The sequence below is a fragment of the Mauremys reevesii genome, linkage group 21 (assembly GCF_016161935.1).
Source record: "Mauremys reevesii isolate NIE-2019 linkage group 21, ASM1616193v1, whole genome shotgun sequence".
Taxonomy (NCBI): Eukaryota; Metazoa; Chordata; order Testudines; family Geoemydidae; genus Mauremys; species Mauremys reevesii.
The window spans coordinates 5,327,980-5,347,959 of NC_052643.1; the positions used below are offsets into that span (position 1 = coordinate 5,327,980).

Here is a 19,980-nt window from a genome sequence, read left to right on the forward strand (position 1 = left end):
TTCTCCTGGCGATTACCCCAATTAAGCAGGTCTTGCTATTTATTAGGGCACCAACTTAGCAGATTTCATTGGGGTTAACAATGGAAAATGTTTCTTAGAATCAAGCCTGGTGTTTGCCAAGATATTTTAATCTTTTATCTATTTCCCACAGCATTTAAGCTATTTTTGTAAACGATGCATAGCTTTTTCTGTCGCAAAGAAAATCTCCACAATATAAATCAATGTGCTGCTGTTCTGTTGTTAAAGCCTATCACCAGCCAGACAATAGCAGTGGGAAATCTACTTCCCAACACCTTAGTCACCTCAGTGAGGTGTGTGCATCAAAGCCTGTTTTGGAAGGCTTAAATGCAACTGTGACACTGTTAAGATTGGGCCATCTAAGAAGCAGGTATTCAAGCGGAGATCAGGCACTTTAAAAAAAACAAACCCCACACTGCTATGCAACTGTTTTATGCCATCAGTGAATTTATTCTAGTGTCTTTCAGCTTCCCCGTTTATCCCCAGGACATACAGTTTGTAGGGGAGATAAATAGATAACTGAAAACAGTGATTTTATTCTTCATTTTAGTTACTTAACAGCATTTCTTTTGACCACGATCATTGAGAAATTCTCTATATACACTGTAGAGCTGGAAGATGCTGAAAAAACAATGTTCGCAAACATTCATTCATATTCCAAACAGCTGTTCGGTCCAGCCATAATTTGAGTCCTTTTTATTTGCTAGATGCAGGTATTAGTAACATCCTTCCTAAGATGAGTAGGAGGGATGCACCAGTTTGCAGTGCTCTGGATGGGGACTCCAGAGCCAAGGGTTCGATTCCTGATTCAAACAGAAGATCTCTTGTCTGATGTTGGGCAAGTTACTTAATTTATCCCATGCCTCAGTTTCCCATCTGTTAAAATGGAAGTAGTTTTCTGCCACACAGGAGTGTTGATGATAAAATCCCTTAGTGATTGTGAGATGCTCAGATACTATGGTGATTAGGACCATATGAGCAGATGGATGAATCATTGGTTGCATAAGTGCTTGAGAACTGGGTTACTTGTTGTATTAACACATGTACTTAGATGTGAATGATTGTATTCGTGAATGGACAATAGTATTTATTATTTGTTGCTCATTCTCTGCTATTCACTATTCCCTATCCCTTGTTTAAAAACAATTTCAGGCATCCAATCAAGAATCAGAAACAATGTCATGAGACTTAGATGACCAGTCACGCATCTTGAATAACTAATGGTAACCAGCGAATAACTGAACTGAACAGTTCGCAAACAGGCCATAGTATTCAGTCCAACCCATTCAGTAGATACTTACCAATAACTAATACATTCACGGGTACTAGGACTTTCAAAGAGAAAAATCGGCTACATTAATTGGATAAATTTCTTTGTAAAAAATAGTTCGATCAGGTCTAATAATATTATTTCATATTTATATTGTGGTAGCGCCCAGAAGTGGTAGGGCCCTACTGCGCAAGGTGCTGCATAGCCATCGGGTCTGTCTACACAACCAAAGCTGTGCACAGGCTGGCCTACCTGAGCTAACTTGAATCCAGCTAGCGCAGGCAACAACAGCAGCGACCATACGCTGCAGGGCAGGCTGGTGAGACAAGTATATAGCCAGGGTCCGTGGCAGGCTTGAACTCCCTGGACTGTGCTGTGTTCACTGGTATTGTTACCCCGCTAGCTGGATTCGAGCCAGCTCCCATAGCATAGCCCGTGCACAGCTTTTGCTCTGTAGCAATACCGGTACAGGTAGATACAATGCCTTGCTGAAAATGTACATGCTTAAGATCTAAACATATTTATAAGCCGCTTTCTAAATCTGTAGAGACTTGTCAAAATCTAAATAATCTTTGATGATAATCTGAGCGGCGCATCTACCTCTCTGTTGTCTTCCCTGCGTTTCCCATCTTCTGACAGAGGAAGCACATGGGTAGCTGTCTTAGGTAGTTACATGGCCCCAGGACTGTTATCTGTGCATCTCACTAGCTTTACTGTATGTATGCCCGCAAGATTAATCTGGAGACTCCAGGACAATCCTGGAAGGTTGGCATCCCTAGTTATGCCAGCAAGTTACCACGTTGACTTCAGTAGACTCTTCATGTGATTGGCTAAATAGGTCTTTTCCATCCCTGATTTCTGAACATGTGGAAGCAAACGCATGTTGTGCCTTTTCCCTGCTGTCTGAGGTTGAGGGCAGGACTTGATTGTTCCATCCCTGTTTTCATTTACCAGCTCATTCATCCCATCCATCTTCCCTCAACATCGAGTCCTCATTAGGCTGAGGAGGAACACAGCGGCCTTTCTTTCCCACGAGAGGATCTTCTTGACCTCCCTTCCTTCTCCTTGTCTGACAAATTGTGGGAGCTGACCCAGATCGCGATGTTTGCTGGGATAATTCAGTCCAGCCTCCCCTGGCAGGCAGCTGTCTCAGCCGTGTGGCTGTCCTGGGTGCACAGACAAGTGGCTAGTACATCGAGTGGAAGTATTGGCAGGACGGGGTGCGAGGGTTCACTTTAAATAAGAACCAGCTCTAACCTTTCTCCCAAGTTCAAACCAAATCTGGCTGAGCTGCTGAGACAGAAGGTGGGTGGTTTTGTGGGTAAGGCGTCGGCCTGGTATGCAGGAAATCTGGCTTCAATTGCTGGTTCTGCGACATCCTCCCTGAATGACTTGGGGAGGCTTCTTAGATGCTCTGCACCTCATTGCCCCATCTGTAACATGGGGAGGAGAAGGAGAATGCTTTGTTTCTCCCGCCTTTTGTTTAATTAGATCCCTAGGCCAGGGACTGTTTCTGACTATGTGTATGTACGTCATCCAGTATAACAGGGCCCTGATGACAAGTAGGGGAATACCAAGAATAAGTTCAGATAACTTTTTCTTATGTTCATGAGCAAGCTTGGGTTCCTACACGACCGTGGTGTTGGTAATCACAGTGGGGGAAGTTCACCCATATGCAGAAGGTCTACGTGAGGCTTATGCACCACTTACGCCCATAGGTGGTGGATTTAAGTGGGGTATAGGCTTCTTGGTGCACAGGCCTTGTTCATGGGCTTTCTGCACGGGGGCGAGCTGCCCCCACCATGACTGGCTTGGGCATTCCAGGGTGGAATTGCCATGCCAGCTGCTCCTTTGCAAGCACGTGCCCCATGGTGTGATTTACGTCGCGTCGCTGGGAGGCTGTCTCCTTTGTTCTTCCCGACAGGCCGTGAAGATCACTGCGGTGAGGGCAAATGGGAAAGAGAGAGTGAGACTAGAAAGGGGAGGTGGGTTTTGCTTTGTGTTCACTCGCCCAAAAGGCGACTGCGTAAAAATGGCACCTCCCCATTCCACATATCTGTTCCCTGCATGTAGGCAAGCCACACTAACTACCTTTACTGAAACGAGCCTGTTTTCCTTACCGGTGATCCCCGAAGAGGCAGTGCGGCTATGGGAGAGCAAGCCGGATTCTAATCTGCACCAGGCACATTCTGCCCAACTAAATTCCAGCTGTGGAATCTTTACTATCGTTAGAGATACCAGACGAGGAAACAAGTCGGGTTGATTCTCCGATCCCTTGCGGTGCCCGTAATGCAGACAGTTAGAAGAATCTCCCCGCTGCCTTCCAATAGGGTCAGTTTGAGCTGCAGTATTTACAATCACTTTTCTGACTATAAATCCAAGAGAGGCAACGTGGGATAATACACGTCCCTATTAGCATCGCGTGTAAAATGAAGAGCCACAGCACCCTGTTCAGGCTCTGCCCAAAATTAAATACATTTTTGGATTAAGCAACGTCATAAGGAGATATTGGAACAGGAATTGGCTCTTTGTAACCTTTCACTTCTGTACATTGCACTGACGACATTGTGCTCGGATAAAGACCCCAAGTGTCTTAAGAATCATAGAATCATAGAACTTAAGATCAGAAGGGACCTGTCTTTATCAGATGCAAAATGCTGCCTGCAATGATCTAAATTTTGCTCCCGTGTCCTATGCATCTTCAGTGAATTTACAGTGTGGGATCCTCCTGCAGTGAATGGACATAGAACCTGAGGTACCTTTTACCTCTTTATAAAAGAGGCAGATGACAGACACGCATGTCCATCTGCCTCCAGGTACCTTGTGCAGCCTCTTTTCCAAGTGCCAGACAGCTTGTCCTAAAGGAAGATGCTAGCTATGCAGTTCTGCCCAAGCCCATCCCAATGGCCTATGGATGGGAACAATATTTCCGCAGGCAGACCCACAGCTTCAAGGCTGCTTCCTCTTCTCCTCCATCCCCCATGGTCTGGTTTTAGCAGCCATGGCCTTCACCCTGGGCTTAACATGCTGGTAACAGGATCTTCAGGCAGAAGAATCTTTAGTGGCTGATAAAACCTTAACTGTTGTGAAGCGAAAGCAGGTTTCCTTTGAAGTGAGCCTCGCATTGCAGTTCGATGCTCTAGCCTGTGTATTTTAACTACCAATAAAATGATTTTTAAGCATAAAGCCTTGAGCCACCTTTAAGCGGGGGAAGGAAAGAATTGCTAACGTCATTAGCTGGAATGTATCTTCTTTTTTTCCCGGTGGGTTATAAATAAGGGGCAGAATCAACCTGTATCAGCCATGAAACGTCCTTTCCTCTGCAAAGGGAGATAAATCCTATACATTCCTTTGTGGATGGTTTCAGCGGTTTTGTCTGTTGGTTTTGTTTTAAAGGCTCTAATATCATCCACTAGCCAGCCTCAGCTCGGAATCACTAGCGTGCAGTTATGAAGCTCCTTGGGCGCGCCTGTGTTTTCTCGTTATAATGACTATTTATTATTTGGTTTACAATAGGGCCTAGAGACCCCAGCTACTGGGATCTCATTGCGTGAGGTGCTGCACATACACAGAGTAAGAGACAGCCCCCGCGCCAAAGAGCTTACAGGCTAAAGAAACAAAACAAAGGGCAGGTGGACAGGAAGTCGTATTGCCCTCATTTAAAGACTTCCACAGACTGCCGATCAGATGCTAAGTGACTTCCCCCAGGTCACACAGGGAGCCGAGGAGGGAACTGATCTCTTGAATGCTCATCTGGTACCTTAACTACAAGGCTATCCTTCCTCTCCAAGGACGTGCACTTCTTAGTTGGAAACGTGGAACACATCTACACAGTGCAGCTGGCAGGAAGACAGGAGTGACCCCCAAAAAATAACCGTTGGCCATTCTGCTAATTGCATGGCACTGCGAAGGCCGGTGGCGGGTCTCCGTATCAAGAAGCAGCCACGGTCCGTTCCAACTAGGGTGACCAGACAGCGAGTGTGAAAAATCGGGGGGTAATAGGAGCCTGTATAAGAAAAAGACCCAAAAATCGGGACTGTCCCTATAAAATTGGGACATCTGGTGACCCTAGTTCCAACACAAACGAAAACAAAACTCTGGGCTCAAGAGGGTGTTGCAAGACAACACTGGGGAGCAGATGGGTTTGGGACGGACTGGAGCAAGAAGAGGCTTTTAGGGAGGGATCTGCAGGAGAAAAGGGAGGGTCTTTGGAGACTGGAGATCCTTCCATAGGTGGGTGGGATGAATGAATTGTGCAAAGATGAGAGTGGGGAAAGAGCAGTAAAGGCAGCAGGATGCTATGAGAGTAGAAACATAAGCAGGTTTGCTAGCATTGAAGTCAGTGGTCACATTTCCAATGATAGCACAGTATTAGGCCTATGGAGCCGTGAAGGGTTGAGCAGGGGACCTTCAATGGGATTCCCAGGCCCTCACAATATTTGCACAGTCATAAGCTCGCTCTGGTTCACTCACTGACCCTGCTGCAGCGAGAAGCCTTGTGTTTCAATTTGGAACTTGTATGTGTGTGTACGCACGCGTGTGTGTGAGAGTGAAGACAATAACCGTACGTGATGTAACATAATATAACGCAAATCTCTCCAAAATTGCATTTTGATCACCTGTTAGCCAATCCAACAGACAACATCACCCGAGGGGGAGCGGGAGTCATTGTGGGTAGGTTGCTTGCCCATCCCACTCCATGTGTTTCTTCTAAAACTCCTAATCCACAGTGGATTTGCCGGCATCTGGCTCTCCGTTATAACAGGGAACTTTCCCACCCTGTCCAACTTCAGAAAAGTGTCACAATTCAATGTTCTGAATCTTCTTGGGTCATTGTCAACTGTTGCAGTGGAAGCCGTTGATGTCATAAGCAGAGGAAAGATACCCTGTTAGCATGAATGAAGAGGGATTGTGTGTATTTGGGATGGGGTGTTTGGAGTACAAATGGGGGAAAGGACAGGACTCTCTACTTTGTATGACCAATGACAAACAAAACATTAAATTATTAGTATTATTTATTACTTGTGTTACCATAGCATGAAGGAGCCCTAGTCATGGGCCTGGACTCCACTGTGCTAGGTGCTGTACAAACACAGGGAAAAAAGACAGTCCCTGCCCCAAAGAGTTTACAATGTGTTATGAACCTTGATGTAAATTCATCCTCTTGACCCTCAATCACTGACTTACTGTGTGGCACTGGATAAATCATCTAAGCTCTCTGTGCCTCAGTTTACCTATGGATATAATAACAGTATCGTAGTGGAGTTGTGAGTAATGCAGAAATTTGCCCATGAATTAAACACAGAATGCACAATTGACTGTGGAACTCATTGCCACAAGATATCACTCAAGAGCTTAGCAGGATTCAGAAAAGAATTAGACATTTATATGAATAAAAAAAAAACCTATCCCATAACTACAATTGCAAGGATCCTTCCTCTGAAGCCAGTGCTGGCCACTGTTGGAAACAGCATACTGCACTAGATGGACCCCTGGTCCTCTATTGCAATTCCTGTGGTGCTCAATCAATTAATTTCATCCACGTTTGCACCCCATTTGTGTCCGCTTTGCAATCAAGTGTCACTAGAATGAATACGCCCCCAAAATTAATGTCAAGCTTCCGTGCTCCAACATCCACTGAAAGCAAATTTAAAATTCGCTTTCGGTGAGTGTCCTCGCCGGAAACCTGGCTGTAGGAGTTACGCTCATCCAGTCAAGAAGCAGAAACAATACCATGTGACTTATGTGACCAATCATAATAAAGCAACACAAGCCACGCAGTAAATGAGATGGGGGCGTGTGTGCAGGAAATTCGTTGATTATTTTTAAATAACAAACAGGCCCAAAATATCACGTGTTCACATGAATGTCCCACAAACACAAACACACCTCTGAGTTTTTCTCCTTTGTCTTGACTGATCATGTTGAGTGTAAGTCCATCGGCCTACCCCCATCCCTTTGCAGGGTCATAGATTTTAAGCACAGAAGGTCCGTTATGATCATCTAGACTCACCTTTGGCATAACATAGGCCAGAGAATCTCCACAGGGATTCCTGCAACAAACCCATATCCTTCCTCTTGCAGCCTGCAACTCTCCCCTGCCGTTTGGCCTCCGTCCTGGTCCCAACATACATGCATCCATACATTTGCCTCCACTGAACCTCGCTTGTTGCCGTAATCTCCCCAAGTCACTGCACCCCAGCGTACAACCCAGGCACTAGCAGAACGCATGCACGTAGCGAGATCTAGCAATGCAAGAAACAGGACAAGAGTAAACAAAACCTGTTCCCCACCTCCACACACACACACACACACCCCCGGGGAATTAAACGTACCTAATGCGACACAAAGTAGCCCATGAGGGACTGTACTCATTAGGGGGCTTGATCCAAAGCGTGTGGAATGACCCCTGTTGATTTCAAAGGGCTTTGACTCAGGCCTTAGGTGAAAGGAGAATCAGATCCAGAGTCTTCACTACATGCACAAAAGAGAGGTTTGCTTTGGTTCACCAAAACAGAGGGTGCTCTTGGGAACTACACCCCCCACCCTTGTCACCCCAGCTCCTAATCTGTCACTGAGCAGCCTGAAAGCCTGATGGAGGACTCCCCTCCCCCCCAACCCCGAACGCTTTTCACTCTTGATTTTTGCTCCATTTTTTCTTGTCCCTGTGAAATTTAATCATGTTTTCTAGCCCTTTAGGCCTCACAGAGTCCAGCAGCTGCATTCTCATCTGGTTTGAAAGCTTATCCGCATACTTCTCAACCCCAAACAGGGATCGGTCCTCAGAGCCTTGCTGATTAAACACAATAAACCAGACCCTAGAAAGGGGGCTTATGCCGCCCTTCACGCTATCCAGGAGGGAGATGGCTTGGGATAAAACACATCAGGGCAGACTCATGCTTTTAGAAAATCTCTCTTGAGTCTCACAGGTAAAACAGGGCAATGCAAGCCCAGCATAAATACTGGGCTTATTTTAACGCACAGTAATTTAGATGGGCTGCAGCACCTAGCGCAGGGAGGCCATGTGCTGGGCCACAGACAGTGCTGATTGGTTGCAGTACAGAGAAGCTAGGAGAACTCTCTATTCCTCCTGGTCTGGTTCTGTCTTTTTAGCTTGTCGAACATAGGAGCCGTGATGCTCATCTATCTATTCATCCTCTCTACCCGTGCAGCCATTACAGTAACCTAATCCTACAGCCTGATTCACATAGTTGCCAGATAATGAGGCAGATTGACCAGATGACAGCAGTACCTCTACTTCCTAGGGGCCCTCTTGGAACGCACGGGCTTAGTAATTATTCTTTTTCTCACGCTGATACTTACATGGCTCTCACTACCAGAGGGTCTGAGCACAAACCAGTGTTTAAGGTACTTACGGTCTCTGCACCGTTCTGACACAGGGCACTGCTATTATACCCACTTTAGAGATGGGGAACTGAGGTACAGAGTCACACAGGAAGCTTGTGGCAAAATACGAACCTTGAACTCAGGTCACCCCAGTTCCAGGCTAGCACATTAACCACCGAACCATTCTCCCTCTCTCTCGCTCAGCCTTTCTCTCTCACACTATGATTCCTCTGGTGCCATGGTCGCTATTGATCAGGAAATGCATCTAGGGTGACCAGATGTCCCAATTTTATAGGGATAGTCCTGATATTTGGGGATTTTTTATATATGGGCTCCTATTACCCCTCACCCAGTCTCGATTTTTCACATTTGCTATCTGGTCACCCTAAATGCATCAGCAATCACGGTGAAACAGGACAGTCTCTGCAAAGGATGGAACTCAGTGCGATTCACCCTCTCTTTCCTGTCCTCCATCGTAGGTGTGGTTCAGTAACCGAAGAGCCAGGTGGCGCAAGCAAGCAGGAGCCAATCAGCTGGCAGCTTTTAATCACCTGTTGCCAGGGGGCTTTCCGCCAACTGGAATGCCGACTCTACCACCCTACCAGCTGCCAGATTCCACCTACCCCACCACCACTATTTCCCAAGGTGAGCACCAACTACCAGAGTTGGTTATTTCTGGGTCTGTTCTCATCTATTATGCCACTCCGCCAGCCAGACCGCCCTACCATTCTGGATTCCCGTCACTACCTTCCTTTGAAGCAGCTGCTCTGTGCAGGTTGGCCTCGACTGGGAGGGAGGCCAACGTTTGATTCAGGCTGATGGACGCTCAATAGTTTCCATTCTTGATACTAAGCACAGCCGGTCAGCTTAATGTCCATCGGTCCCTATTCCTGCATCAAGGTCTCCCATGACGATGGCTGCTCCACTTACCATGTCACTGAGACTAATGAATCCAAAGTGAATTCTGTGTGGGACTGGTGACTATGGCTCAGCTAAGTGAAACGCTGGCCTCCCAGCCTAGGGCAAACCGACATGTGCAGCTGCTTTGACCGTGAAACCGGGCAGGTGGGAGAATGTGTATTTCCCCTTTTTAAAAAAAATCTTCAAACTACCATCTAAATTTGAAAAGCCGGGCCCAGCTCTTTCCAGTTCTGCAGCAGCAGCCATGGAAGGTCACACAAGAATAGTATCGGAGCCCGTTTAACAGAGCAACCAAAGCGTTTTGCACTGTAGTGAGTTGGACACCAGCAACCACGCACACAAGGCTTTAGGCACTGGGCAGCGGCAGGTAACCTCCGAAACTGGAGTCTGAATTCAAGCCCCTTGCACCAGCTCTTGGATTTGGCTCCGGAGCTGGTTTTCTGGCCGGGGGGGATGCTGGAGTTTTATTCAGAGGCCGTCCAAGTCAGTGGAAAGTCCCCTGTTGACTCCGATGGGCTTTGGATTGGGTCCTTACAAAGGATTTTACAACCTTAGGGACCTCAAACCAACATCTCTTCCTGCCTTGTGTTTCCTGCCTGTTTCTTTATAGACTGAACTGTCCATAATGTCCCTTTCTCCCTCACCTGCTCCTCCCCAGCAAACTGTGGGGATCAGGGTGTCATTGGAGAAGGAAGATTTAGAAATATTGGGGGAAATTTGGGGAAACGCTACTGGAGCTTTTTCAGGCGACTCCATCTCCAGCCCTAGGGGAATAGAGAACCCTGAATGGAGAAAATTTGTAACCCTCTGGGCTAGACCTACCTGCAACAGGGAGGCTGGTATTGTAAAAAAGAGAGAGGTTCTGAGATCAGGAGCAAGGGGGCCTTGTGGAGAACAGAGCTCAGTTCCTGCTCTGCACAACTGCAGGGAGTGAGAGTTTGCTGGGTGCACCTCAGACTCCCACAAAATATTCCAAGGAGGTCAGAAAACTGCCACACAGTTTCTTCGTTTGTGCTCACGTGCGACCCAGGTCCGGGATAGCCAGGTTGGCTGCAGGGCAGGGCTCAGCTGCACTGGCACACATGGAAGGGAAGCCAAGGACTGGATTAGCAGGGATGCAGATCGGGACTGAGGTGCATTGGCAGAGCTGATGAGGGAATGCTGGGTGCTGGCCAGGGTCAGTTCCTCATTGTTTGAAGAACATTACGTTCAATCGCAATTTGGGGAAAAATAAAGAACAGAGGGAACTATGCGGAAATGCCTCTCTGGTCTGTGCCAGCTCCCGCCTCTCCCTGCTGTTATCCTCAGCAGCCCTTGGGCTCTTCCCCACTGCCTGATGATGCAGGCGTGGCCTCCGGTCATGTCTCATGAATGTTTCCCTATGAATGATTTCTTCACAGATGGGAGCAGCACCGTGCACAGACCCCAGCCCCTGCCACCATCCACCATGCACCAGGGAGGGCTGGCAGCTGCTGCCGCCGCTGACACCAGTTCTGCCTACGGAGCCCGACACAGCTTCTCCAGCTACTCAGACAGTTTCATGAACCCTGCAGCTCCCGCCAATCACATGAACCCTGTCAGCAATGGCCTCTCTCCACAGGTACATAGTGCTCTTCCATTCTTCTTCTCCAAGCCAGGAGCGTTCGGTCAGCCCAGACCCTATGGGAGAGGGCAGGCGCTATGCGATCGCTGTCCAACACTATTACTGAACAAGTTGTTGCATGCTCTCAGGGAGCCCTGATCTATCTGTCTGTCTGTCCATCCATCCATCCATCCTGAGCTTATTGCCGCAGCATCTGAGCATCTGTAGCCTGTAACAAAGCTCAGATCCTGTGTTTGAGATGTCACACTCTGCTCCCAAGTATCTAGAGACTCGCTTGAGTCATCAAGTTGAGGGTTGGCTGGAACAGCATTAGGGGGGTTGTTCCAGCCCATTACAGAGGTGGGCCCGGCTCTGACGTTCCCATGCCCACCAGGGTCTGAACTTCCTCAAAGTTCAGGGATGTCTGGGCCTGGGATTTTGGTTCCAGTCTCTATCAGGAACTAATTGTGATGTGCTCGATTTTCTTTACGACCCCATCGTACATAAGAAGAGCCACATGAAGTGTGAGAGAGAAAACACATATTCCCCATATATTTGTTCAAATAAGAAGAGAGCACATCTGTATTGAACTTACCGGGCCAAACTCATACCTGGTGCAACACCACTGATCTCAAACTCCCTCCCTGAGCTCCATATAGAATGTGGGACTCCTGACAGCCAGTCCCCTGCCCCAACCACTAGACTAACCTGCCACTAGGCTAAGTTCTGGGGGCTCAAAAATTCACAGGGCTAGATCCACAGTTGGTAAGCGCCATTGAAGTCAATGGAGTTATAAGGATTTACACAAGCTGAGAATTTGGCCCACTGGTCTCTTACACTGGCTCACCTGGCATATTAACACCAGGGGCGGCTCTAGAAAATAGCTGCCCCCCAGCGCGCGCGGCGCGCCGCCCCCTCTCCTCGGTCCCGCGGGGGGTCCCCCTCCCCGCTGGCTCGGCTGAGCCTCCAGGTCCACCGGGAGCCCCGGGGGACGATCGCGGCCGCAGGCATGATGACTGCGAGCCAGCGGAGCCGGGCGAACAGCCGCTGCCGGGCGCGGCTGGCGGTCCGCGGTTCGCGGCGGGTCGCTTCAGCTGCCAGCTGCGCCGCCGCGCCCTGCGGGAGCGAGCCGCCGGAGGAGCGCCGCCCTCGCCAGCGCGCCGGCCTGCGGGTCGGTCCCGCGCGTCCGGTCTCCTCCGACCTCCGCCTCCGCAGGCGTCCCGCCGCCCCCCCCCCCCCCCCGCCCCTTTTGCGCCTAGGCAGCAGCTTGGTTGCTGCTTGGGTGCCCCCCTGCCGGATTAACGCTAATTTTCTATCAATCCAACGTACCCTCAGCCTTGTCAGACAGAGCATTTAATTCTCTTAGAATCATAGAATCATAGAATCTCAGGGTTGGAAGGGACCTCAGGAGGTATCTAGTCCAACCCCCTGCTCAAAGCAGGACCAATCCCCAGCTAAATCATCCCAGCCAGGGCTTTGTCAAGCCTGACCTTAAAAACCTCTAAGGAAGGAGATTCCTCCCTAGGGAACCCATTCCAGTGCTTCACCACCCTCCTAGTGAAAAAGTTTTTCCTAATATCCAACCTAAGCCTCCCCCACTGCAACTTGAGACCATTGCTCCTTGTTCTGTCATCTGCTACCACTAAGAACAGTCTAGAGCCATCCTCTTTGGAACCCCCTTTCAGGTAGTTGAAAGCAGCTATCAAATCCCCCCTCGTTCTTCTCTTCTGCAGGCTGAACAATCCCAGTTCCCGCAGCCTCTCCTCAGAAGTCACGTGTTCCAATTCTCTTCTCTGACATGTCATACTTTGGCTCCCATATGCACGTTTACTTTTAGTGGTAATAAGACACTTATCATATGTTAAGGGGTAACAATAATGACTTGTATTCACATAGCTTTTATTATCCTGAAGGATACCAAAGTGCGTTGCATTCTTGTTCTTTCCTATCACTGAAATACAGCTATCTGGGAGGTGATATATGGCTATTAATTAAGGACTTGTCTACACAGTGGAGTAACGTGCATTACAGGGGTGTGATTTCTAAAGTGTACTAATGTGTTGCACATTAACTGCTCCATGTGGACCTTGCTGGTGTGCACAGAAAGCTTGTTAGTGTGCTTTAACATAGTACCGTGTCACACAGTAAAAGAGTGCTCAGCAGCACTGCTTAAGACGGGAAGTGCAGGATCGTTTATTTAGCTGAAACTACAGGGAGATTTTCAGTAGGCGTTTGAAATGAAAAGGTTGGAACTGTTTAGTTTGGAGAGGAGGCAAATAAGAAGGTAGAATAGAGGTATAGAAAACAGTTACTCGTCTAGAGAAAGCAAATATAATACAAGAAAGTGGGGCTATTCAATGAAACAACAACTCATACAAGGACAAACTTTTAACACAATGCATAATTAATAGGGCTGGTTGGAAACACTTCCACTGAACCCTTTCCCATTGGATAAAGCAATTCTGTCAAAATCGTGTTGATTTTGCTGAAATTTTATTTAGGAGGAAAACAGCAACAACAACAACAACAACGTTCCAACCATGCTGAAATGTCCCACTTCATAGATTCCTAGATTCCAAAATCGGAAGAGACCACTGTGATTATCTCGTCTGACCTCCTATATTACACAGATCAGAGAACTCCCCCAAAACAATTTCTGTTTCAAGATTTTTGGAACCAAATGTTTAGAATTTTTTTGTTTTGATATTTTGTTCTGAAGTGATCTTTCCTTTCAATTGTTTTGTATTATATTATATATTGTAATATATTTTTAAAAAGTCAAAATCTAAATGAAATATTACAATTCGATCCAAAACAATATTTTTTTTCTGAATTTTCCGGCATGGAGAATTTTGAAATGTTTGGGTTTGATTCTGATTCAAAACAAAGCCACATTTTGAAATTTCAAGATTCTTCAGGAAATGAAATTTCTGTTCTCCACCCATCTCCAATAGTTAGCCTGTGGAACTCATTGCTGCAAGAGATCATTGATCTCCTTGGAGATGTAACAACTTACAAAAGCTGTCCCAGAGTCTGGACTGCTCAAGAGATGCACTAACAAAAACGAGATGTCTGGGTAGAGATCCCTTTATGACTTTGCATATAGAGAACAGATGATGGTATGATGTAATCTAATGTATCTAAATATATTTGCCTGATTTTGGAATAGCCACATGACTGGCAAGTGAAGAAGCCTCATGTGTGAGCTGCCCAGGTCATCTCAAATGCATTCCAATACAACATTTACACTACTCCACTGTATATTTTGTTTCTTCCCCATTTGTTATGGAAAAAACTTCTTTTAGAAATGCTTTTTAAAGGATCACTGGTATTAATAATACTTGGCTTTTATACAGCACTTTTCATGCATAGATCTCAGAGCACCATACAAAGGAGGTCAGTATTATTGTCACCTTTTATATATGGGGAAACTGAGGCACGGAGCAGGGCCATGACTTGACCAAGGTCAACCAGCAGGTTAGTGGTAGAGCCAGGAACAGGACCCAGCTCTTCTGAGTTTCTGTATGGTGCTCAGCCCATTGTCTCCCTGTCATTCTTCATAGCTTCCTGCCTCTAAGTCCTGCTGTACAGAGCTGACTGAGTGAAAAAGGTATAACTGCTATATTTTAGAAGCCTCTAAAAATTAGAGTGGGTCCAAAAATGTGGGGGAAAGGAGGGGGATATCATGGAAAACTTCAAACATTTCCAAGTGATTTTCATTGCACAGGTTTCAAAAGGGAATGATTTTTCATTGGTTTGAACTTTTTTTTGCAAAGATTTGGCATAAATATTTTTGGTTTAGGAAGTTGTCTCTTCCTCCTCTTCTTCCCCTCCCCCCATTTTACTTCCCCCCCCCCCCTTTGCTGCCCTTGTTTTCCGTTTTCCATTTTGCCACTGAAAAGGGTCATACGGAGTTTGGATTATGGGCATGTAAATTGCAGCTTGCATGCGTAGGTGCTGGAAGTAGGGGTACTGCTGGACCCCCTGGCTTGAAGTAGTTTCTGTTATGGGCAGAGTTTACAGTTTGGTTCAGTGGCTCTCAGCCCTCGCCCTCCCCCCCGCCCCCCACTGTAAAATTGTTCCAGTTCCCCTGCATGCACTAGCATTCTGTGCTAGAACTGTCCTATGGAGGCCCTGCAGGTGCAAATTATAAGGTACCCGGTTTGCACCAATGCTGTCCTTCCAAATGGAATAAAACTCCCATTTCTAGGTGGTTATAATTCTCATGGTGGAGCAGCACAATGAGTGCTGGTGTGTGGCGTAGAAGGTCATGGGTCCTGTTCCAGTCAATACTGGTATGTGTAGGCTGTCAAAATGATAAGTTATGTAAGGTTAAACCTTCCCCTGGGGCAGGGCTGAATATTACCTCTGGTGTGGTTTTTGTGGGGGACATAAGGAAACATTTCTCTGGCAGTTGGAATTTTTTTAAAACATCAGCTGAGTAAAGCTGGAGACGCGAGTATATATTCTGGGATTAATGGGCAGAGCACAGGTTAGATGATCCCAGGCACACGTTTATCCAGTGCTTTTGTAATTTATGACGTGGACGTAACACGGGGGCAATATCCAGGTGATAAATTGCACAAGCGTGTGGTAAATACGTCTGTTGTGCAATGCTCATGCAATTTATCCCATGCGGCTGCATCGTCTGCTTGCTGGTCCAGCTCCCTGGGATATTCCAACTGACTGAATAGATTAAAAGGTTCATTCAACCCTATCCGAGAAATAGTTCTTTCTATGCTTACCCCTACTCCAAATTACCCTGCCCTGGGGCCTTGGAGGTGAGTTCTGGGCCAGTAAAAGCCTTTCAATACTTAAAAATGTAGAGAGCAAGATCTTGCAGCCTTGAAGAAATAAGAGCTTGATGCTGTTGAGAAGGGGAGATTCCAAGCACTCACTTCTAACCCTAGAAAGGCCCAAGGTATCTGCATATAAATACATCCAGAGTTTTGTGTCTAAAAAACCTGTTTTAGGTTATTTTCTGGGTGTTTTACATGTGTTAGTTTTACTTCCTCTCTGCCCTTCTGAGCCCTGCACAGTTGGACTTGTGGCAGCCAAGGCTCCGGGTCTTACAGGCAGAAGGATACAAGAAAGAGTCCCAGTAACGGGAATAAAAAGTCTGCAAGGCATTCGTCAAATGCCTTTCCCCTAACATATTTGGCACATGCAGAATACATTATGGGGTGGGGTAGGGTAAAGGTTTTATTGGTACTCATCTGGGGGTGACCTGCCTAACTCACTTGTGGGTAATGCAAGCATCCACAGCCCTACAGATAAACCTTTTATGCCGTTCTATCTCTCTATCTATTCCCATATACCCCCTCTATCTATCTATCTATCTATCTATCCCCATACACCCCCTCTATCTATCTATCTATCCCCATACACCCTCTCTATCTCTCTATCTATCGCTCTATCTATCTATCTATCTATCTATCTATCTATCTATCCCCATACACCCCCTCTATCTATTTATCTATCTATCACCATACACCCCCTCTATCTATCTATCTATCTCTCTCTCTATCTATCCCCATACACCCCCTCTATCTATCTATCCTCATACACCCCCTCTATCTATCTATCTATCTATCTATCTATTCATTGTGGCATCTGGCCGCTGTCGGTAGGAGTAAATATCCAAATGAAAGGGGTTTTAGGAGACTGAAAAAAGTTAGAAACTCAAGATACGGTGGGTGATTTGTATGAGCTGCAGACAGTTCTCTGGTTTCTTCCCTCAGCAGCAGCAGGGGGGAGCTTTTTTTGCAGTTTAGACAAGGAGAAACCGATGGGGGTGGGGGGAACTGGACCCTGAGTTACAGCCAGAGCCCTCCGCATTTGCAGCCACAGGGATCGCTATCCAATTACCCCTGGATTGGGTATCCCAGCCAGAATCCACCAGACGGGGTTGGTGCTGGTAACTGAAATTCTATAGGCCGAGCACAGTTTTTCCATTCTCACAAGAGAGAAGGGGGATTAGATTTGGCCTCTGCAGGCTTGACACACACACCCTACGCCCCCGACAGAGGGAGCAGAAGCTGCTGAAAGTTTTGCGTAGAGCCTGTGGGAAATGGCAGCCCTTTGTGTTTGTTTTTTCTATACCCGGTGCGTGCCCGTGCTAAGGAGGGAACGATAGCGCTGACCAGTGAGGGGCTGTGTAATCAGTCTCCAAGCAGCACTGCCAAAGCACCTCCATACTCAGTCACCGCATCCCCTGTTAGTCTGATCCTGCTCCCCCCAGCCCCGGGGCTCTGCAGTCCTGGCCTGCAACACGCTGGGCTAGTCCAGTTCTGGCCCTAGGTCACTACACAGCTTCCCAGCCTTGTCCTGCAGCTTTCCCTGAGTTCCAGTCCTGGGACCTCCAGGACTGGAACTCAGTCTTGACCCTTCATGTTCTGGTTCAAGGTCCTTGTCACAGCTGTGTCAAAGCACCTTTGTCTTGACCTGCAGCATCCTCTGCTATTTCTGTCCTGAGCTTTTCCTGGGCAGACACCAAATCTATAAGGGAGCCCTTTTTCTCCTCCCACCACTAGACAGAGGCTGGATTAAGACACCCCCCCCTGCAAAAAAAACTCATTTTACATATGACAATCCACATAAGAGAACTAATCACAATGAAATGAAGGATAATCCGACATCAGTAAACCACTACATAACCCAGCCCCTATTTTGTACCCCATCCCGATCCTTAACGATGGAGCTTATGGTAACTTGAGAACTCATCTGTGATGGTTTTATGCTGGGGCGGCCTTGATAAGAGAGAGGCAGCTAATGATCATGCTCTGAAGGCTGCCTGTTCAAACCTAACATCATAGGCCAGCCAGCTGCGACCAGATGAGTCATCATGCATCTGTCAGACTGGATTTAGTGGCTACAACACTACTTAGGAGAAGCTCATAGCAGACCCAGAACTTGGATCTTCAAGGGCTAGGTACCCATCAGTTTCTAAAGGTTGCACCTCTAACCACAGAAGTCACTTGCTGGAGGATTCTCTGCAGCTTGAGGTCTTCAAACCACAATTTGAGGACTTCAATAACTCAGACATAGGTTAGAGGTTTGCTATAGAAGTGGATGGGTGAGATTCTGTGGCCTGCATTGTGCAGGAGGTCAGATTAGATGATCATAATGGTCCCTTCTGACCTTAAAGTCTATGAGTCTAAGTCAGAGAGTCTCTCGGGCTGAACTGGTGACTTGCAACATCCTTCCACCAGGCAGCTTTTGAGCAGAGCTCAGCAAGGCGGAGAAGAGGAAGAGAGACAAACCCAGAGAGAGATTAAAAAATAAGTTCGTGACAAGTTAATGCTCTAAAAGAAATGGGCTGCAGCCCCCAGCAGCTGGAGCTGGGATCTCACCCGTCCTTGAAGCCTCGGAACTATAGCAGGTTGAAAAATGGTGGGTGGGAATTTCATTAAGAAGTTTCAAAACATTCCAAATCATTTTTGTTCCACAGATTCCAGAAAGGAACAAGTTTGTGTTGGGTTGAAATTTCCCACAATTTTAATATTAAAAATGATCATTTTTGAAATTTTTCCTTCTTTCTTTCCCCCCCTTTTTTCTTCTCCCCTTCCCCTTTCCGCTTTTCCTTTTTGCCACTGAAAAAGTGGGAGAAAGAAGGAAGAAAAGAGAAAACAATAAACCAAAATAAACAACAAAACAAAACCAGACCCAAACCATAAATAAGGCGACATTTTTTCGCTTTCTGATTTCATCCAAAAAGGAATATTTTTGAAAAAAAAATTATTTTGAAAAAAAGTCATTTTTTCAATTAAATCAAAATTCATTCAAAAAATGTCAATAATCTACAATAATAACCAAGCTAAACACCTTGACCTTCCTCATGCATCACACCACAGCTATGTCAAGCTTCACACTGACAACAAGGATAGAACTCAAGTATCAGAGGGGTAGCCGTGTTAGTCTGGTTCTGTAAAAGCAGCAAAGAATCCTGTGGCACCTTATAGACTAACAGACGTTTTGCAGCATGAGCTTTCGTGGGTGAATCCGACAAAGTGGGCATTCACCCACGAAAGCTCATGCTGCAAAACGTCTGTTAGTCTATAAGGTGCCACAGAATTCTTTGCTGCTTTTTAAGGATAGAACTCAGATCCTTCTGCTCAGAAACCCAGACCCCTGCCACTTGAGAATCTCCATTTGTGGTCACCAATACAGGGCCTATGACACACAGCGCTGAGTCTATCCATTAAGGAGAAGCAGTGCACAAATACACTAGCTAGTTTATTATAATTGGGGCCTGAACAGTGCTTGGTTGACAGAGCTCCTGGAGAAGTGCGTGGCACTGCAGGAACCGGCGTAGGGAGCACAGAGGGACGGAGCGCAGTGTTGCTGTTTTCTTGACAAGACATAAAACTGAGTATCCAGCCACTCATGACCATGGAAGAGTCCATGGTGTTTTCCATGAGAGTAAAAAGCTCTGGCTGTGTTGCTTGCTGTCTGAATTTCAACTTGAGTAATTACATTCTGCCTGCTTAAATGTCCCACTAGTTTTAATGAGATGTTTTTCCCCACTTCCTGGCTAAGTGTCCCTGCTACCCTGTCCCTTCCACCCCAGATGTAGGTACCATTCAGTGATGGGTGAAGACATCCCTGTGTAGATCTTTTGGGATGGAAAAGGCTATTAAAATATAAGGGATTCTGGATTTATTGCAAACGTTTCTGATCACTGTGTATCTATTTGCTATGTCTGCAATGAATGGGCAACGAGAATGCTCATCGAGATGGCTTGCTAGCTAATAGGGTGTCGCGTCTGTAAGGATAGTGGGGCATTTGCCCTTCCCATCCATCTCTCTTTGATACAATGCAACTGGTTCTAGATGGTTTAGGT

The 19,980-nt window shown here is 46.7% G+C and overlaps 1 protein-coding gene across 3 annotated transcripts in view; it reads left to right on the forward strand.

The window, feature by feature from the left end:
- Positions 1-19,980, forward strand: part of PAX7 (paired box 7) — a 147,960-nt gene that overhangs the window by 79,606 nt on the left and 48,374 nt on the right. For all 3 annotated transcript variants that reach the window (XM_039509500.1, XM_039509501.1, XM_039509502.1), the window contains exons 6-7: positions 9,115-9,280; positions 10,957-11,156. In XM_039509500.1, the coding sequence (XP_039365434.1) occupies positions 9,115-9,280; positions 10,957-11,156 (366 nt within the window). The remainder of the gene's footprint in view (positions 1-9,114; positions 9,281-10,956; positions 11,157-19,980) is intronic.